This window comes from Syzygium oleosum, unplaced genomic scaffold (genome assembly GCF_021117445.2).
Source record: "Syzygium oleosum isolate NSW1041296 unplaced genomic scaffold, Sole_v2.1 Sole_v2.21, whole genome shotgun sequence".
NCBI lineage: Eukaryota > Viridiplantae > Streptophyta > Magnoliopsida > Myrtales > Myrtaceae > Syzygium > Syzygium oleosum.
In genome coordinates, this window is record NW_026607505.1 from 2,125,659 (window position 1) to 2,146,934 (window position 21,276).

At 40.8% G+C, this 21,276-nt stretch overlaps 3 protein-coding genes across 6 annotated transcripts; all 3 read left to right on the plus strand.

Moving 5' to 3' along the window:
• Positions 1 to 323: 323 nt before the first annotated feature.
• On the plus strand, positions 324 to 11,302 carry LOC115677325 (FIP1[V]-like protein). 2 transcript variants are annotated; one of them, XM_030600466.2, is made up of 9 exons: positions 324 to 1,343; positions 3,497 to 3,738; positions 4,432 to 4,558; positions 4,626 to 4,694; positions 4,844 to 4,981; positions 5,671 to 5,772; positions 5,866 to 6,215; positions 7,124 to 8,741; positions 10,056 to 11,302. In XM_030600466.2, the coding sequence occupies exons 1-9, from the start codon at positions 432 to 434 to the stop codon at positions 10,617 to 10,619; spliced, it is 4,122 nt and encodes a 1,373-aa protein (XP_030456326.2). In that variant the 5' UTR covers positions 324 to 431; the 3' UTR covers positions 10,620 to 11,302. The 2 variants fall into 2 exon arrangements, with proteins under 2 accessions (XP_030456326.2, XP_056176744.1); XM_056320769.1 differs by having other exon boundaries at positions 10,080 to 11,302.
• A 948-nt stretch (positions 11,303 to 12,250) lies between these two features.
• On the plus strand, positions 12,251 to 14,084 carry LOC115677455 (ABC transporter I family member 1). The gene is made up of 2 exons (XM_030600631.2): positions 12,251 to 12,470; positions 13,194 to 14,084. The coding sequence occupies exon 2, from the start codon at positions 13,352 to 13,354 to the stop codon at positions 14,039 to 14,041; it is 690 nt and encodes a 229-aa protein (XP_030456491.1). The 5' UTR covers positions 12,251 to 12,470; positions 13,194 to 13,351; the 3' UTR covers positions 14,042 to 14,084.
• A 3,044-nt stretch (positions 14,085 to 17,128) lies between these two features.
• Positions 17,129 to 21,276, plus strand: LOC115677454 (uncharacterized). Of its 3 annotated transcripts, none has more exons than XM_056320825.1 (9): positions 17,129 to 17,742; positions 18,158 to 18,241; positions 18,606 to 18,640; positions 18,788 to 18,896; positions 19,647 to 19,735; positions 20,060 to 20,171; positions 20,268 to 20,401; positions 20,498 to 20,546; positions 20,767 to 21,276. In XM_056320825.1, the coding sequence occupies exons 1-9, from the start codon at positions 17,530 to 17,532 to the stop codon at positions 20,791 to 20,793; spliced, it is 852 nt and encodes a 283-aa protein (XP_056176800.1). In that variant the 5' UTR covers positions 17,129 to 17,529; the 3' UTR covers positions 20,794 to 21,276. The 3 variants fall into 3 exon arrangements, with proteins under 3 accessions (XP_056176800.1, XP_030456488.2, XP_056176801.1); XM_030600628.2 differs by having other exon boundaries at positions 17,131 to 17,742; positions 20,777 to 21,276; XM_056320826.1 differs by having other exon boundaries at positions 17,131 to 17,568; positions 20,777 to 21,276.

A 21,276-nucleotide genomic window follows, 5' to 3' on the forward strand; every position in this document is an offset into this window, starting at 1 on the left:
AGCAAGTTTTTCCCGCCAAAGGGCAAAAAAATATTTTTCGGTTTATTTTTTAGTTTCAACCAAACACAAAAAAATATTGTCATTTTTTCTAAAAAAACGAATTTTTTGAAAATATTTTTTTTTAAATATCTCATATTTTTCGCGAAATAAACAAAACCTAAAATATAAAAAAAAAAAAATTTGTGTAGATTCCCCGTATTGACCTTGCGACAGGGGAACACAAAGTACAAAAGAACACAAGCACAGTACTGATGAACAACAAGAAGTCACAACAACATTATATAAAACCCACTCACAAACACAACACACACACAAGCAAATTTCTACCTAAAGCCACCACCCCTCTTCTCTCTCTCTCTTTCTCTCTCTCTCGCTCGCTCGCAGACCTCAAAACCCTCCTCCTCCCTCTTCCTCCTCCTCCTCCTCCTCCGATGGATGACGACGACGAGTTCGGAGATCTCTACACCGACGTCCTCAAGCCCTTCGCCTCCTCCTCCTCCTCCTCCTCCGCCGCCGCCGCCCCCGCCCCGCAGCCGCCTCCCCTGACCTCCCCCGAACCCCCCGCCGCCGCCCCCCCTCCTCCTCCTCCTCCTCGCCGCCCCCCCATCGATCTCAACCTCAAAACCTCCGTCCCCGCCGGCGCGGGCGATGGCGCCGAGGAGGAGGAGGAGGACGACGACGATGGCGCGACCCTTTTCGGAGCTCGGCGTCGCGGCGATCCGCCTCCCCCTAGTAGAGCCCTGTCCCTCAGCCTCAATTCCGTCAAGAACGAATCGGCTGGGAGCGGCGATGCGGATTTGCCGGCTAGGGTTTTGGATCCCCCTCCGGGCGAGAAATCGGACGCCCGGAGAGGAGCGGGAGGAGGGAGCGGGAGCAGGGATTTGGATTCGATGGATGCGGACGTGAAGTTCGATATCGAGGAGAACAACGAGCACGGGATGGAGGACCCGGTGATTCCCGGGCTGTCGGGGCCGCGGGAGCCGAGCGGAGCTCGGGATGGCAACGGGGGCGATGATTGGGACAGCGACAGCGAGGATGATTTGCAGATAGTGTTGAACGATAACACGGCTCATCACGGCCCCATGGGTGCCATTGGCGATGCTGGCGGGGAGGACGATGACGACGAAGACGGGGATCCGCTCGTGATCGTGGCCGATGGAGACCCGAACCAGCCGCTGGTCGAGCAGGAATGGGGCGAAGACACGGCGGAGGCAGGGCCCGATGGAGAGAGGAAGGAAGGTGGCGGAAGCGGCGAGCTCGCGAAGGCGAATGGAGGAGTGGGAGTGGCGCCCAAAATTGGGTACAGCAATCTGGGTTATCATCCATTTCATTCTCAGTTTAAGGTCAGTGGTGTTATATGTGGAAGTCTATGCAGTAATTGTATATGGGGGGTTGTGTTTGTGTTGAACCCCTTTGTGAGAATTTTATGCAGTTTCTTCTTTTGTAACTGTTACGAACTGCAAATAGTGCTCTATTCAGCTAATGAAATTGGAATTTTCTTTCTTTGCGTGGGTTTTTAGTTCTACCTATGTATGCTAGTTGTTTCTTTTCTTCTTTGGCAACATTTGACGCTGTTTAAGAACAAATGTGTGAAAGCAGCTAGCTGCGAGGGTTGAGTGCCTGGTGATCCTTTGAAGTGCTCGCAAAATGCTGGAGGTGGTTCCAAAGCAAAATGGAGACAGTTGCTCTGAGATCATCTAAATGATTTGTCTGGCAGTCAACGCTAAAAGTTTTCCTAAGCTTCTTGATCGCGAAACATTCAATGACGTGGACCTTTCTCTTTGCCGATTTTCTTGCAGCCCACTTTAAGTTTGAAAGAAAGAAGCTTTGAGGTGGTTGTTATATTACAGCCAGATCAGTATCAAACTGGTGACGAAGCTACAGTGACTTGTTTCTGAATAAGCGATCTTTTCTAAAAGTTAACTAAAGAACGCTCACTCATTGGAAATTCCTTCTCAAGCAGCCTACCTCAGGCTTTATACATAAGACACAGAAGTTTTTTGATCAATCTGGAACCTGTCGTGGATGAGACTATTTTCGCAAGGACGCTAGTAATGTTTTGCTGTTGTCATTACCGTCCTCGCATTTTGCCCGCAAGTATACCAAGCATTTTCAGATTATTCAGTATGCTTATGTAGGATCATTAGTACTCTTTCTGGATTTAACAATTAGTGCATGTAAACTACCATATCCCGATTTTGGGCTGTAGGATAAGCAGATGAAAATATGATGCAAAACTCTAGTGCTGGGTGTCATTTAGGGTAAAAACTTGTGCATGGGGTAAGAGCCGTAAGCACCATACCTTGTATCTGAAAATGTAGTACCAAGAATGCTTTCAAGTTTTCATGGCAGGACAACTTGGTCTCTATATGGTCTTCTTACTTAGTAACCTTCCTCTTCCTTCGACCCCCCAAAAAAAAAAAAGAACCTTTCTCTTCCACTGACTAATATGCAGTGAGATGTACATAAAAAAAAATTTGGAAGCCACTTTCCAGTAGATATTCTGCATCACCAAGAAAAATCTCATCATTTATTTGCGAGATATGATACAAGTTACTGGTTCAAAGTTGGAAACTCTAACAGATAAAAGCATGTTATTCAGGTTGCATGAGAGGTTCTGGTTAACTTACTAAGTCTGAAGTGAAAACTTAACCCAGTAGAGCATGTATCACATTATGCATTTAGTTTCTTGAGTGATTGTTATTCTGAGCATTGTTAGAGTCAATGCGGTTCAGTTCCTAATTGCCATCAGAAACATAATGATAATCCATTATCTTGTAAATGTTTCATTTATAGGTTCCTGCAGATTTTTTAGCTGGACAGACATTTTTTTCCTATTTTCCACTCTTTTGCGTTCATTCAAGCCTTATGATAAGCTGTTGCTTCTCCACAATAACAATCTGGATGCCATGATGGCTGGCCTCCTGTCCAACTAGACTGATAATAGATCTTCAAGTTAAAATACTGTTTAGGTTAGAGGTTCTATGAACGACATGGCACATGGATACAGAAAATGGTTGCCGTTACATGTCTTTGAGGTGGTTGAACCTGTTTGTTGTCATCTTTGTCCGACTATTCTTTTTACACGGTTAACATAACATGCTTGTGTGCTGGATCATAGAATTCAGTCGTTTACTACTTTTCCTTCTTCCTTCTATTCTAACAAAGGTTGAATTTCATGCTGGCCTGACGAACTTCGTATGATGTCTTGCCTTGTTAACATGATTAGAGTAACTATTCTTAGAATTTGTATTTGTCATATTAATGTTTTTTATGGTTCTTCCAGCATGATGTTGGCAGGATGTGTATAGCAGTTTGCCTTCATCTTTGTCAATTATATCGCGCCTTATCTGGATTGCTGTTCTTTGGTTTCTTGGCCTATTGTGCTTTCTGGGGGAGTGTTACTTACTTAAAGCCATTCACTCGTGTGCTAGCCCTTTTCTTCAGGTTTGGTGCTTGTTCATTGGCCTTATTGTCTGTTTCTGTGTACTTGTAGTATGTCAGGCCCGGTGCTTCACCTATGCCTGGATCAAGTGTTGCTGCTCCAATTGGAGCACCAGGTCAAGTTCGTCCACCTGTTGCCATGGGCCCTTTAGCTGGTCGTGGTAGAGGTGACTGGCGACTTGCAGGGATGAAAAATGCTTCGTCTTTGCAGAAAAATTATCACCCAGGAACGACTCCCTGGGGCTCTGGACGAGGTTATGGGGGTGGACTGGAATTTTCACTTCCATCACACAAGTAATCTCTCTTCTCCAGTTTTGTTACTGTGAATGATTCTAGTAGCTATTACATAGGCTTTTTCGTATGTTGTTGCTACTCTCTTCTAGTGCCTTTTTAATATTAATGTTGTGTTACCTATGAAAGTTAAAGTTAATGGATATATCGCCCGCGACACACACACACACATATATTATATTTTGCAATAATTTTTTTAATGGAGGTGGAATTTTTGATTTTGCGAAATGTTTGCTTTCTTATGTGCAGTCTTCGATCTGTGATGTGTTCCTCATCTACCAACATGCTTGTTAGAAAACTAGACTAATAAGTCCTGTAACAATTTTCTTCACCTTTTCATTCCCTAATGGTGATTCCTAATTGGTTCTTGCTTTTATGGAGATCCCCGGTTTGATACCAGATGCTTGAATTTTGCGCATACCAGCTTCTGCTTTCCTTTGATGCTTACTTAGTGCCTGTGCATTACTTGCATCATTGATAAAGCAAAAGTACTACTAGTGTGCCAACCGTCCCAATTCACACTTACATGCTCATAATTTGTTTTCCGTGTTTTGTGGGCAATTTGACTTTATCGCTGGATATATTTCTTTCAAGATTTATAACTATAGAAGACAAACTTGTGTTTCCTGTATGGCAAGATTGCTTGAATTCTTATTGAACTCATAAAGCTCTTCTCAATCCTGTGAACAATTTCAGGACTATTTTTGAGGTTGATATTGATAGTTTCGAGGAAAAACCATGGAGATACCCTGGTGTTGATAGTACAGACTTTTTCAACTTTAGTCTGAATGAGGAGAGCTGGAAGGAATATTGCAAGCAGCTGGTAAGTATGATCCTTGAATCAGTTGTGAGTAGATGAATAGATTTATGACTTTATAAATATTATGCAGGAGACTTTGCGACTTGAATCTACCATGCAAAGCAAAATTCATGTTTATGAGAGTGGTCGAAAAAAGCAGGTAATGCTGGGTTTGTAAATCTTCTTACTGGGTAGTTTTGCAAATGGAACCTATTAAAATTTTTTCATCTCAATGATCTGCCTTGTATATACATAGTTCAAATGTATTTGGAAAATGGATCTTCATATATTTTGCTCTCACTTTTTTAGGAGTTTGATCCCGATTTACCTCCAGAACTAGCAGCAGCATCAGGAATTCATGATATTACAGCTGAAAATATGACTAATGGGAAGTTGGATGCTGGACAAAGTGGTAGTAAAGCATCTGCTCATGTGCGGCCATCATTAGTATGTCTCTGCTTTTGAACTTATTCTTTAGCTTGCATTCTTTTAGGTCGTCATCTTATTGCTGAACTTTCGGGCTCCAGGAGTCATGAGAACTCTTGATCTTGATTTCCATTGTACTTAAGAAATCAGCAGAGTCTAATTTGGAGATCCCATTACCTCAATAGACCTTTTCTTTACCCCACTGCATCTCTAATTTCTCACTTTCATCAATGGCGGATTTGTTTACTTATACCAAAGAAAAGTAGAGTCGTAGAGTCCTTTTCTAGATTGAGGCCTTGTTATTGGAGCAGTTATGATTGGAAGCAAAAAGATATTTTAATGCATGAAGCCTTAGTGCTTAGACAAGTTGAATTTAACTAATGAGCTATCAGATATCCTTCACATCCTTCACAATTATCCTTCCTTCTAGATTCTGTCTTATAACCGAGCTCTTTTCTTGGTTCTTGTGCTCTTTTTGTATATGGGTTCGCACCTCCTTTTGTCCTATTTCATTCTGCAATATGTTGCTGGATATCCTCAGGTGAAATTAGCTGTCATTGTTGAGTAGGTATTCAATGTCCGTATTTGAGGTGTATCATATTATTAAATCTGATAAAATTTAATGAGTTCCTGAATTCCCTGTTAATGATGTCATCAACACTACATAAAGACCCATGCTCTTGAACTCAACTTACTTATTTCTCATCCAGCCAACTGGGCGAGCAATTCAGGTCGAAAGTGGTTACGGTGAACGCCTTCCATCCATAGATACCCGACCTCCACGAATTCGTGATTCTGATGCAATTATTGAGGTAAAAGTATCTGCTGGTGAAGTTTTATGTTGATCTTGCTCTTACATGGTCCTCATATTTTTTATGGGTTCTTTCATGAATTTGGATATACAGATTGTCTGCCAGGATTCTGTTGATGATGATTCCTCTACTGAAAATGGGCCTACAGACAGAGTGGATAATAATGATCCTACAAATGAGGATCTTAGAGGAGTAGAAAAGGCAGAGGACCGTGTTGCTCGGGAAGAAGCTGATTATTTTGACCGTTACTCTGAAACTTATAGCGACCAAAATAGAGAGGTGGTCGGAAAAGCTCAGATCGTTGAATCTGGTCAGGATGATCTTCCTGGAGGAGAAGAAAGTTCACCCTTAGGTTGCGAAGGATCAGTTCAACATCATCCATCCTCTAGTGAACAGACTTCTGGATATCCCAATAGGAAGGCTGCTATCACTCATAATGAGCGGTATAAATCTTTTCTGATAATCAAGAATAAGAATTAAACGACCTTCTTTACTATTATATGCAAAATGGAAACCAGTGAACCGACAAACTTAACCAAATTGACTGAAACAAAAAATTTCAAGTTAGTCGAATTTTGGTCTGTGGAAGAATAAATAGTTGGGCCCAAATCATCACCTGGTTTTCAGTTCAATTTGGACCGTGGAGGCAAAAAACTGGGCACGCTCAAATAGAATGATATTGCATGTCTTTAAATATAACTTGTTTACTACTCCTCTTTCACGCAATTAGGAGGAGGAAGAAGGTGAGATTTGAACTCTGGACCTTGTGTCTTTGGGAATGGACCATCATTGGGGCTTATTAGTTTCTAAGGCGTTTTTGTTTTTGATTGATCAAAAGCAAAAGGCAACTTTTAACTTTCCCATGAAAAACAAAATTATTGTTCGAATTTAAAAAGATTACATAATATACGTGTCAATAGTTGTATGTTGTGAAAGCTTAAGGTATTTGGTGTTAAAAAAGAATCGAAGTGCATGCCCCGCAAATTTTAGATTAAGTAAAAGAGTGAAAGGTAAAAAAAATTCATACGTGGCCCTAATTTTCCCTGAGCATGAAATCAGAAGAAAATTAGAATATTTCCTGTAAGTAACCACACTTTGCTTTTTATATTCTGAGCATATACGGTTGTGTGGACACAAGTTTATGTCTGTTAGGAGGAATGAGGATGTAAATTATGCCTGTGTCTCTGTAATGTTTTACAAGCTTCTCTATGAACTTTTTGCTAGAGTATATTGTGCGAACAGATTACATTGCTGTTTGGTAAAAAATTCTATTGTTCTTACACCGGATCATTTTAGTAGCAGTTTATCACACAATTTATATGTACAAATCTTTCTTTGTTTCAAAATGCAGGCATATGGAAGGTAGAGCACGTGACCAGTCCCCAAATATGTCTCCTTATCACAGTACAGAGGATAAAAAGGCTACTGAAGATCAAGGGGCACAGATGGTTGATAGTGTGGAGAGTGAAGAGACTCTTCATGTGTCCAGCATGGATCACAAAGATGCACTTGCTGGTAAGTCTTTGCCCGGTGACAGAAGCTCTGAGCTGGAGAGAAATGAAGTACCTTCAGATGCAAGCAAGGCTGGTGAAAAGTTGCTTCATCCTAGAAAGAAAGACAAGTTTAATTCTAGGGGTGAGCAAGTTGTTCTCAATGAATTTGATGAGGGGGAGGATTCTAGAGCTGCAAGAAGTAGTGAAAACAGCAAAGCAAGATCAGGAAGCAGCAGAGATAGTCAGAAGTGGCGTGATGGTACAGAGGAGGAAGTTGTGCAAGTTGGTCTTCCCACCCATATGGGAGGTTCAAGGAGGCACCTTGATGAAAATGAACAAAAGTTTCGAAGAAAAGATCATGATAGGAGACAAGAAACGGAAAGAGGCCGAACAGTTGTTAAAGATAAAGTGGATCCTTATAGAGATAGGGATCCTAGTTTGGTTCATAATTTGCCCGCGAAGTCTGATAATTTTGATAGGCGAAAGGAGAGGGAGTACTCTGATGGAGCAAGGAGACTGAGAGATGATGAGCCTAGTTCCAGAAGGCTCAGACTCGAAGATTCAAGGAAGAGGGAGCGTAGTGATGAAATAGGCTCCAGACACAGGAGCAGAGGTCGAGAAACTGAGAGGAATGACAAAGAGGATTATCACTCGTCCAAAAAACAGCTGGACAATGGCATTTACAAAGTTAACTATGACAAGGAAGTAGCTTTACGAGGCAGGGAAAGAGATGATTCTTTAAGGAGCAGATATGAAGTCGCAGATGAATACCGTAGCAAGAGGAAAAAGGCAGATGAATATTTTCCACGAGAGCGAGACCACATTGACAAAGAAGAGATCCTGCGTGATCAAAGAGATAGTTCTGGTCGTCGAAAGCGAGACAGGGATGACATTAATGATCAGAGGCAGAGAGAGGACCAGTCTAGAGTTAGAGATAGTATGGATGACCACCACTCTTCTAGACATAAGGATGAGAGCTGGTCGCAGAGGGAAAAGATTGAGAAGCAGAGGGATAGAGAAGAATGGCCTAAAGCCAAGCAAGTTCATGAAGAGAATCGTTTAAAAAGGGAAAGAGAAGAAGAAAGGGCTGCTATAAGGGGTGGACGTGGAGGAGAGGAGAAAGCATGGGCTGGCCAAGATAGGCCGAAGGATGATCATAGGGCTTCGGGTAGAGATTACCAGTTTAAGGACACAGCTCGACAGAATGAACATGCTAAGAGGAGGGAACATCAAGAAGATGAAAGTTTCTTGCAGTATCGTGGTCATGAGGAGGTCCCTGCACGCAGTAATCAGATCAAGAATGAAGAAAGAAGATCCAGATTTGAGAAATCAAGCACCCGTAGTGATAAACCTGCTAGTGTCTCAGATAATCAAAGGATGCATGAGAAAAAACACAGCCATAGGAAGAACAAGGAACCTGAGGGAGGCGATCATCATACTTCCAAGAGAAATCAGGACGATCATGTTAGTCAAATGGTATGTTCTAGATTCTAGACAGTCTAACTCAGATTAGGGATTGTACAATCTCAAAAATCAAGGACGACTTTTCTGCCTAATAATAACTAAATGATACTAGTTCATTTCAGTTTTCACTCAATATTATTGGTGGCTCTGCTGGTATGGAGTTTTGAACCTCAGACCCATGACATATCCCCATTCCACCTGACTCCTTAGCTGTTACTTAGGGACTGCATGAGCTTGAGTGCTCCTCAATGAATGCATCATGGGTAGACTCTATGAGGTGGGAGATGGTTCCTGGAGAGTCAATGATGTCTCTCAGAGGGTTTCTCATCTTTTCTGTAGTCTTTTTCTTTGTCACCATTGTCCTTTTCTTTCTCTGGGGGAGTGAGTGCTGTTATTGTTCTTAGTTCCCACAGACGTTTAAGTATGTTTGTGTATAAAAAGTTGATGTTTACGTATTATTCAAATATATACATGCATACATATGCATCCATTATAAATTTCTGATCAGAGGAGGAGCAGGAAAAAGAAGGGGGGGGGGGGGGGGACATCGACCGGTTTCTAAAATTTTCTAACAATCCTTTTTCTGCCGTTCTTCCTTTCTCTTTCTATATTGTCTTCTTATTCCTATCCTTCATCTCTATTGGAAATGTGTCCCTGAGAATTGAAAATTGTCACCTAAATAATCAAATGCCACTTAGTGGGGCTCGGCACCTCATAAAGCAAGAGGATATAGTTTCAAGAAACAGTCCGCTTGATATAATGATATGGTGTCGCTTCATATATCCACTAGTTCTGAAGAAGATCAAAATAAAGGGAACATGTAATTTTATTGTTGAACTCAATAAATGAGTTTGAAAGAAATTTATCCATTGCTTCTTTTTGTTCTTCTACTCTGTTTTTCTTGTTATTATGCACCCTGTCTTGCTGTTTACTTGTTGAGTGTCTCAAGTAATTTTCTGTGTTCTATCAGCTGCAAATGCTTTTGGGTACTAGAGATAGAACATTGTTACTCTGCAAGTGTAATTTTGTCCTTGAAAATAGATTGTGGATTTGTGACTTATTCCTGGTAAACTCGGATTACTGCTTTGTCAGTGTATCTTGTAAATCCTGCATGATTCTCTCATTCTTATTGCTACTTGATTTCTTCTAAGTGTGTTCATAATCATGGATGAAAGTTCATTCTAACCTATAAGAAGTCGCAAAGATTTGGGTATCAGTTCAGCTGCAATTGGTTCTTCTGTTCCTTGTTCCACCTGACTGGTTGATCATTAGCAGACCCTGGTAAAAGTCGAGCATGGTTTTCATGATTGTCATTCCTTCATTTAGGGCTCTAAGGGTTTGGCTGAGCAGGGAACTGCTGATCCTGGAACCATGCAACAGTTTCATTCTTCAAGAGAAATGAGAGAAGATATGTCGTCGGAGGATGAGCAATCAGAATCCAGAAGAGGACGCTCCAAGTTGGAACGCTGGACAAGCCATACAGAGAGGGATTACAGTATCAATAGCAAGTCATCGTCTTCCTTGAGATTTAAAGAGGTTGGAAGGAGCAACAACAATATTGTATCTTCTGAGGCCAGCAAACTTCCTGAATCTGTTAAGAGGTCTGAGGAAGTTGACAAGCACCATTTCTTGGCTGAGGATAACGATTTGGGTGATGTGGAGAAAAAGGATGCTGATACAAAGCCGTTAAATGATCGTCATTTAGATACAGTGGAGAAGTTGAAGAAGCGCAGTGAGCGATTCAAGCTTCCTATGCCCATTGAAAAAGAAGCCTCGTCAATAAAGAAGATGGAGAGTGAAGCGATAGTCTCCACCAAAGGCGAGACACCTGTGGATCCAGAGATCAAGCAAGAGCGCCCAGCTCGCAAGAGGAGGTGGACCAGTAACTAAATATGTTAAGAGAGAGATTCTGCATATTTATGCGTACTGCCTTTCTTGTAGCGGGGGAAGTTCTGCTTCGCCTGATTCTTTGTTATAAGACCCTGAAGGTCATAGCATCCCTTGCAGCAGCAAATTGGCTTCTCCATGACTTCTGGGGTACCTATGCTTTATTTATGTACTCTTGTAATCATGCAGCCATCATATACATTTAGTTTGTTGTATATACAGAAAATGTAGCATTGAAACTATATATGATGGTGGCGTGTAATTGCTCTGCTTCTAGAAGCATCTTGCGTCTCTTATTGCGGATTGCGAGTATATTGCGGGGCTCATTTGCAATGCCTCGTGGTACCCCATATGGAGCTGGACGCAGCCGGCGCTGGGCACTGGTTACGTTGGAGGCAAGAAACTGACTTATTGGTGGCTTCTGGAAAATGTGTTGTCTTGGAGCAACTGGAGGCAATGAAGCTGTCTGGCGGCAAAAACAGATCAAAGTAGAATCGTCGCATCGCACCAGCAGGGGAGTAGACGATTCGTGCAGATGGATGTCGGCCAATAATACACTTTTTTTACTAGAGTTCATGTATCGTTACGAGCATATTAAACATTTTCCCTTCCCTTTTTTGAGTTTTCTAGGATTGCGAAAGAAATGAATTTTGAGAAGTGAGATTGACAAGTTTATTGTCAGAAGAGTTCCTCCGTGTTCTTGTTGATCTGAATGTTAGCAGAAGCCGACGGCAAGATAAATGTTGCCCGTCTCTTGCTCAAGAAAGAGAAAGTTGCATTCCCTGTCCGGATGCAGATTTGGCTATCTGGATATAATTGGGTGCTAGCTTTCTGAAATCGAAAATACAATTCTTCTTTGGCCCCTTTCACATTGTGTCCTTGGGACTGTCTTATGAAAGCTCGTAAAAATAGGAGAGTTTTGGCTGCAATTTCTGCTTACCGAGTCATGACTGACTGATCCATTTTGCCAGTCTGCAGCACCCTAGTTTGTCCCTGGTAAAATGAACACCATACGTCAAGCAAGGTCATCCCCTTGATGCAATTGAGCGGTAGTTCTTCTGAAAGGTTTTGAGGCCATTTTATTCTGACGATTGCGTTGAGTGATGAACTCTTAAAAGGCAGTGCTTGAGGGTCTGGGCTCGACGTGGATCTGGTGCAGAAGCCATAAGCAAATGGCGTACATTCTGAAAATTTCAAATCCTGACAAAACCCACGTTGAGCAGAACTGTTTGCTTTTGAAGACAGTTACAACCCAACATCTTTAATGTGAAAAGAGAAAAGAAAGGGAAAATGGCACAAATAATCTTCAAACTTTGATTAAACGTGCAATGTGATTTTTGAACTTTTAACTTATTCAATGTGATCCCTAAAGTTTAGTTTAATGTGCAATGTCATCCTTGAATTTTCAATTTGTTCAATATGATTCATGAACATTTGATACATGTTCAATTTAGTCCTTGGACTACATGATAATGTTCAATATTGTCCATGAACTTGAATTAATGGAAGGATGACATTGAATATTTTCATATAGTCTGGGGATCATATTAACCATATTCAATATTGGATTAAAATTCACAGAGCGCATTGAAGTTCGGGATATTGACCCACGAATGGATACCCAATTATTCAAAAGCCCACAGACGTCCAAGCCTTTGATGTTCAAATTGCTTCGCCGGTGATTCCTCGCTCTCTTAAGATTTTTGCGCTCGTTAATGGCGTCATCGGGTCGAAGCTGTGAGCTCCAATTTCTCATGGTTTTTGACCCCCGATCTTCTTCTCCTTTCTCTTTCCAGCGTCGACGAGAGGATACAATTCTACGCAAGACCATCCTATAATGTACTAGATTTGCAGGTCATTCTCTTTTCCTCTTCTTCTTCTCGGTGTCGACTTGTTGTGCTCTGCGAAAGCTTTCATTTTTCTTCGTTAAATCACAGCTTATTCCCCTCAGGAGCAAAAATCTCAGTTAAATGGTCCCTACGAGGACACCTTTTCTGGGACCTGTTGCTCCCGGGATGAGTTTTGCGAATTCTGCGCACCACCTGTTTGTGAGTTTGTCAGAGCCAAAGTAGGAAATGAAGGGGTCCCCTTTTTTGAGCAATTGGGTATTGTTTGTATAGCTAGCTCTTTGGTTTTTACTCTTCTTTGACGTCTTTATAGTTGCCTGAGACAAGGTCAATGGTGGTGATGTGTTTTGGTGGTACACATTTGGGAGGCTCAGGAGAATGTGTTGCACGACAAGTGATATGACAGCCAGTAGGTTGTTGATTTCAAATTCATGTGCGAAGGGCATATTGTTGCTTCTTCTATACAATTTGTAACTCATGGGTAATTTTTTTTTTCACTTTGATTGTTCATCATTCAAGAATATTGATTGTTATTTGAAGTTGACAAAGATATTTTCTCCTTTGATCTGTATTTTGGACGATGCTTTTTTTTGTAACTGATTAATAGCTGAACACCTTTTCTTTAAAAGTAAAGGTTTGGTGGACCCAGAATTCTCAAATGTAGTATGTCCTTCGAGATTGTTATGCATTTGTTCACTTAATTTCTGAATTCTTTGGAGTGTGTTTCCAGATGCAGGACTTGCAGTGGTGCAATATGTTCAGAGACTTGCTGTATTCTCGTCGGTAGTCATTTAACATCTTGCACAAGTGCTTGTTTGAATAAGGATTTAGGCTGTTCTTCAATTCTTCTGCAAATTCCAACAGTTATTGGCCGGTCCATGTACCTCAATGACCCTCCGAAGACCTCCATTGCCTCGGCTCCTTCTTGACAATGTTTCTTGCATGAGAAATGCGCAACAGATCTTGCGTCATGCGAACGTCTCTCTTCATGATGGTGGAGCTCTTGTGCTGACCGGAGCCAATGGCTCGGGCAAAACCACATTCCTGCGTATGTTAGCAGGGTTTTCTCGTCCTTCTGCTGGTCAGATCCTCTGGAACGGCCACGATGTCACGCAATCTGGCATTTTCCACCAATACAAGTTGCAGCTCAATTGGCTTTCCCTCAAAGATGCTATAAAAGAGAAATTCACTGTCCTCGACAATGTTCAGTGGTTTGAATTGCTTGAAGGGAAGCAAGGAAAGTCTCTGCCGGCCCTGGAGCTTATGGGGCTTGGAAGATTGGCAAAAGATAAAGCCAGAATGCTTTCAATGGGTCAAAGGAAGAGGCTGCAGCTGGCCAGGCTGCTCGCTATTGACCGTCCCATTTGGTTACTTGATGAGCCATCTGTTGCGTTAGATGATGATGGTGTGAAGTTGCTGGAGTATATAATTGCGGAGCACCGGAAGAAGGGCGGAATAGTAATTGTGGCTACGCATCTACCAATTCAGATTGAGGATGCCATGGTCTTGAGGCTGCCTCCCAGGTTCCCGAGACGGATGACGTTGACAGATATGCTTGGCCGAGCAGATATTTCATAGTCCTTGCTAGGAAAAACTATTCATGGATTATATGATATTGATCGTATCTGAATGACCATCATAAGCCTGTTTTTGGTCGTTATAAATGCCACATCCCTCGTGCAAAATCTGATCCTGAAATATGCAGAGTGCACTCTTCTCGTGATTATGGTTTTGTAGTTCTAGTCTAAGTATTGCATAGTATGGATTCTACTTGGGGAAATGTAACAACTTCCTCAGGGCATGCCTTGGCTATTTAATCGATATAGGTTCGATTGAATGTGAGACATGTTGGTAAATGATCATTGTTTCTCTTGGAGCATAAGAAATGCATGGCCGGTTGAGTTTGCTTATTCAGCACGTCCTCAAAGGTTTTTTTTTTTCTGAAATGTTGAGTTCAGTTGAATGGAGCATTGTTACTGTTAGACTACTGTTTAAGCTTTTATATGAGAATAATTATGTGTTGACTGGGTCATAAGGCATGTAATGAATTGGAGGAGAAAGCAGCATGGGAAGCAAAGTTTGCTTGCGCTTTCACTCTCACTCGAGAGTCGGTCCCTCAAAGACCCTCAAGAGTCACATTCGCTCACTGATCTTGGATGGCCATTTAATTTTCCATTTACATTTACTTATGAAGTACTTTAGTAACTTCAATGACTATATATCAGCACAATCATAGTTGGTGATATGGTGAACAATCCGTGTGAAGTCCTGTCCCTGGGAATGCCCGGCAGTGTAATCTGCGTTGTCTATAAAATGGAAGCAATGTAGCAGATAGAAACAAGAACAATCATACCCTGACATCAAATAAGATAACATTTTAAATTTGCAAGCAATTAAATTTATTTTATTCCGTCACTTGGAAGGGAAAGGCATGACCATTTTCCCAGAAAGTCATAGCCTTTTCGACAGGCTTAATGCGAGACATGATCATGTCCAAGTGGGACAAACTGAAAGTTTCTTCAGTTTCCTGGAAATCGACTAGTCGGGCTCTGCTTATACGCTGCTGTTTTGTATACTTCCAAATTATTAAACAAAAAAATAGCTCATGCCCTTTTTTTTTTCAAGAACTTAAACTTTTAGAACAAATCGTTGCTCCCACGATATTTCGTCCGGTGTTAACGACAGAGCTCTTCGGTTTCATTTTTTGAGTTTCCTTTCTTTAGAGGTTTTGAAAAGTATATATACAACGTATAAAAAACCGTCAATCTCTATTAGTTCACATGTTTAAAATACAACCATTTCTCTGAGGTCCAAATTTCGCTGTCATAAAACTGACCGCTGGAAATTTTCCACGGTGCATCTGCTGTTTCTTTGTGTGACGATGATCAAAATTAGCAAATTGGAGCCAGCCGTTTTAGATGTTGACAAGGATATTTTTCATGCAATAGATTCGTGGGTTCTATGTGTCCATCATCATATGCATCAAGACAGTGCGTTTTCAATTCAACCATTAAGGCCTTTTATTTCTTAGTCATACGCTTTTGGTGCCCATCGAAAGGTCTGTTTTCCCGTTAGAATTGAGATCGAGACACTTTATTTTAGGGGGAATCATTATCTCTCGCATCAAGGTGATTAAACTGAGATCAAAAGTGTAAAAACTAACCTCGGGTCATTAGGAATTTTTATTTCTTTTGTTTTGGAAAAAAAACATTATATTTGTTAAAATGCAAAACTTGTAGTACTCTAATAAGCTCGATAGTTTTTGCATGTCGTGTAAAAACGGGACCACCAGGCCATTGCCATACATATAATACGTCAAAACTGATCTGCACCATAAATAATACAAAGGGTATGTTTGGATTGATTTTTGCCTTTTACCTTATTTAAATTTTTCGATACACGCACTTTGTTTGGCTCCATTTGTTTGGCGGAGAATGAATGACTTGCAAAACATTTATCAAAAGACGATTGCTTGTATCGTCTACAAAAATGAATGAACGATAAATATTTTTATTGTTCACGAAAATATTTGACACAAATTATTTTGATTATGAAAATTTTTTCCATTAATTAATTATTTCAAACGATATAAGCGATTGCTTTTATGAAAATGTTTTCCAAATAATTTATGTTCCTCGAAACAGACGGAGTCTAAGGGAAAAAGCCATAAAAAACTCCAAACTATACCCATTGTGACACATTTACCCTAGACTCTTTTTTTTTTGTGACACAAGAATTCCCGAACTTATATATATGCCTCAATCAAGGTTCCGTCAATAAGCACCGTGAAAAATCTACCTATATGGACGACAAAACAATCGAGACTTAGTTTACAATGGACATAGTTTATAATTTTCGATGTCTTTTGTCCTTGTTTTAATTCGAAACAATCGAGACTTTCACACACCAAGTAAATTGACACATGGATTAAATATAGTTCTTTCATGATGTTTTAAAATGTCAATTATTTTTTTGGGTCAATACCACGAAAAACCCTAAATTGGTACATATGTGATAAATTTACCAAAAATTAATTTTTGATCACCAAAAACTCCAAATTGGTACACTTGTGACAAATTTACCCTCCGTTGAATTCGATTAATATCACGAAATATCACAAATTGGTAAACTTGCAAACCCCCAATTGGTACACTCGTCAATTGTCGCAATTTGACGGTGAAATTTAATGAAAATTAACGGAGGGTAAATTTATCACATGTACAAGTTTGAGATTTTTGACGATTAAATAATTAATTTGAGGTAAATTTGTTATGGATTTATGTGGTATTAATTTTTTTTTTTGAATACAAACAAACAAAAAAAAACTACTTTTTCGCCTGTGCTCAAATATTTCAACAAACACGCCACGAGTAATGTTCAGCTTTATCTCGCTACAACAAAAGCATTTTTTTTTTTTATAACCGAGGTATCCGCGCGGCCGGCGAGCTAGGGCTCAAACCGTGGATGATGCCCGACTAGTCCTCGAGGGGCTAAGCGCAAAGATCCCACCGCCACGACCCTCACTTAAATCACCGATGGACGAATTTGAACCCAGGACTTCTCGTGAAAGGAACTGAATGCAAACCAACGCGGCCACCGATGGGTGGATTTTACAACAAAAGCATTGATGTCAGAAGAATTTTAAAAAAAAATTGAACAAGTTCCAATTTTTCCAGCCAAGGAAAACCAATGCGAAATGTACAGCGCAGCACAACGAAGGCGTGCAAGATTGGGTGACAACGTTGTTGTCCTTGGACGGAGAGGGAGACCCGAACGAAGAAAACCCACCATCAAGATGGCGATGTTTTTGGCCCCCACGCCTGACAGAGTCCCTACTACGTTTCTTGATTCGGCGACATCAACATCATGTGCGAACCTTCGCCTTGAGGTGCCTCCCCTTCCCCTTCACATTTCCAGATGCGCTCTCAGATCTACTGTTGTTGGGAGTCAAAACCCGGGGCACCTGCAGAGCAGAAACAGGGGTCGAACTTGGATTGACAGCTTCCCCCTCAAGAGAGAGTTTTCTTGTTCTTGCTCTTCTTGTTTTTTTCCTCTGGGGCGTGATTATGGGGAAGAGGTCTTGGGTGTGCACCGTTTTTACTCAGGTGTGTCTCTGCATCGCCCTCTATTTTGCTCTGAACTTGGGCCAGTCTCGGGAACGCGGGGGTTATACCACCAAGAGTGTCATCAGAAGCGGTGGTGGATTTCTTGATTCTTACTTCGTCACTGTCCGGGGTGGATTTAGAGCGCCCAATGAGCAGACGCGGCTCTTAAAACTGGTGAATTTTCTGACTTTATGTTGGTGCACCGTTCAATGCTATCGGGAAGATGTTATTTTGCGAGGTTGATCCAGCAGTGTGTCCTTCTCTTTTAAATTGTGGAACTGGATGCTGGGTTTCCCATTTTAGCGTTTCGTTTATAGGTGCTCTCAGGGATCACTACGGTGTGTTCTTGGTTCCTTTCGCATCTGTAAATTGATTTCTGCAATCTTTCCCAGTATTGGTTATCTCTCTCTCAATCCCATACTTGCAGTTAGACAGTACGAATATGGATATTAAGAACTGGACTTGCAAGTTATACTTTGCGTGCATTGTCTAAGTAGGGATAGAGAGATCAGGAATTGATGGTGGCTCTTGCTTTATCTTTGTGAATGCGGGGTTACTGACCCGGTGTTTTCTTGGGGTTCTAATGAAGATGGAGAAGGTGTCAAGGACATATGACGCAGCATTTGTTATCAACATCAGCGAACTTGGTGAAGATGACCCGCTTATGCAGAATGTAAGAGTATAAACCAATTCTACCTCCTGTTTGAAACTTAACAGCTCCCTCTTGCTTATTGTGTACAATTCCAGTTCTTTTTTACTTGAAAAGCTTTAAATTGAGTGCACTGTGCACATGTCCACATGGAAAAGCTTGCTGGCTTAGAGATTGACGTTAGAAGGGTTATCTTACCAGTTGAAATAGCTTTAAGTTTTTGTCCTTTAGAAGAAAGATAGCAGTGGAGCTGTTTTGCTTTGCTTTAGTTTAACTTTGAAGTAATATTTGCGGCACAAATACTTTTAATTTCTCCAGATTGATTTGATGTTTGTTGGGAGTAAGATTCTGCAACCATCAATGGAAATTTAACATTCTCTTTTGGCAGGGTACACAAAATTACCAATCGCTGAAAATTCCATGGTATACCATTTTTCTTCCTATTTGCTGTCTTTGGGATTGAATATGTATAATATTTCTTGGACATTTTAGATCCTGTTATTATATTTGGGTATTGATTGGTTTTTATTCAGCCAAATTGTTAGGTAATCCAGAATAGTGACACTGTAGGTACACCACTAAAGCTTCAAAAGGAGGAAGAAGTTATTTCAGAGAGCAGATGAAAATTCCTTGTGGGAAAATCTTAGACTTAATTGGTTTAGATACTGGCCTTTTTAAGGTATGTTGTCATATGTCAAAAGACACCTCTTAATATCTGTCCAGTGATTCATTTTTCTCCATGGTATATGCATCCTTTTTCTTATCCTAATTCTTTTAGAGAAAAATGCGTCTATTAGCTTGTTACCTGTATTGTGGCTGAGTGTCAGCATGCGTTTACTGTGTAAGGTAGGAAACCTCTTTTGCTCTTGAATATAGTTGCATGTATGGTGTTTAGTATGGTATTTTTTAGAGGAAAAAAATTACATGTGGTGGATGTGGGGCTTTTGGTTTTCTGTAATGCATACTGATAAAGGATTATTGCAGGAACTATTGTAATTGAGAGAGCAGGCTGGGAAAGCTAGTCATCTTGAAAATAGGACTAATGGCCAATGATCAAAGGCATCTTGTTTTGAATATTTGGATTGGTAGAACCCATTCTCTGTCACCTGACACTACCCTAGATCTTTGAAGTCAAAATAAGAAGGACGAATCTTTAATTGGTATACCTCCAATCAGTTTGACCTTCCATCTTTGCTTTCCTACCTGGGAACTCCTTCACTCTAGCTCATTATCTGATAGAGCAATATACGCATCAATACCAAACTCATACTCCTCCCATCGACTTAGATATACTCTCACTCTAGGGCATCATATTGTATGCCAAATTGCCTACTTTCATGTACTTCCACCTGTTTTTGCTCGACTGGTGATGTAGCTGGAGCACAAATGGGAACCATATGAAGTGAACCCTATATTTCTGAATCTCCAGGGTTCTGTGATGATGGGATCATCAGAGGGGCTTGGAGAGGAGCAACTTAAATGGCTCACGAGGATCCTAGAGGAAACAACTGGTGAATGGTAAGTTTGAAGGATTCAACTTTTGGTGTCCTTTATTTTCCTTTGTGTAAGCATAACAGTTGGCATTGTACCGAGTCACAATGTTTATTTTCCAAGAATTCACGCAAGTTTCTTTGTCTAACAAATTATGACTTCTCTGAGCTTTTCTGAATACTGTAGTCTTGGGATACCTCGGCTGTAAATTGTTCGTGAATTCTCGTGTTTGTATTACCTGATTATATGTGGGGACCTACCTCATTTATCCATCAGTTTTGGCTTGTCTGTCAAAAGAATGAAAGTGTTTCCCTTACAACCAACGTGGCTTTTTCCTATCTGTGAACTCAGGCGCATAATCGCAGGATTTCTTCCTCTGACTTCCTGCCAAGAAAGTAAGGGTCTATTTGAAGCAAAGGCAGATCTTGACCCTTTGAGGAGCGTCTTTTCCACTTATGGAGTGGTAATCTCTCTTGTTTTTCTTGCCTCCTTGTGAATGAACTATGAATCACATGAATCCTTCTTGAGTAAAGAAGTTGAATCAGACATGTCTTCCCAGAATGCATACTTAAGTGGAAGGGCTGGCATGGATCGTGTTCCCCAAGGCGGTGTTAGCTACATTGGCAACCCTGGCCAATTATATAAAAAATCTAATTCTGCTTCATCTCAGGGAACATCATCAGTCTTTTGCAGGTATCTCCTTTTGTCTCTATTCTGAATTTCCCAACTGTGTTTGTCCCACCTATAATTTGGTATGAATTCTGTCTCTGATTTTTCCTGCTTCTTCAGAGAACTTGCCGATGGGTTCCTTCTTCACAGAGTCACCCCTCTTGAAATAGTGAGTAATCAAATCTTTTCTCTAATCAAATGTTATGAATAACATCTTTTGAATTAGTGCAGAATGCTGGAATAAGTCGACATTTTTGCCAGTTCGGATTTTGAAAATAGATTACTTTAATGGGGATTTTGGTGATGGAACATCATGGAATTTTCTGTATGATTGATTACCCCATCTAGCTTCGTGAACTTCCTATGAAAATGCCAACTTATGCTTGTAGCCGTTGGCAGGTGACTTATTTTGTTAACTCGTCCGGGGAAGCTGTGTACAAAACTGTGCTCCGGCACCCTGGAAAGGAGGTCATGTGAGTTCACTAGTAGCCGGAATGTGCAAGTTCATTGATCAGACAGATTTCTTGTAAATGAGCCGTCACGCAAATCTTCTCGAGATACTTATCGTCTTCATTTGTCGGCCCCGCGCTCAACGAGCAATTCTTGTGAGGACGGTTCCGCATGTCTTGGGAGCCTCTCAGCCATTTTTTGATAGCAGAGTTGAGGATGTATTTGGTTCTCTTTCTTGCATAGCTGAGTACTTCATTGAGGTTTTTCTGCAATTGTAAATTAGAAAGCGCATTGCTGATCAGTATGGAGTCATGATCTTTTTCTTTATTCATTGTTGTATCCAGTAATTTAAGCTTGAAGCTGATCATTACAAAAGACATGTCTAGCTTTCCCTGTAATGACATCTTGCAAAGCCTGTAGGATGAGTTTAGCAGCTTGCATTTTCGCAA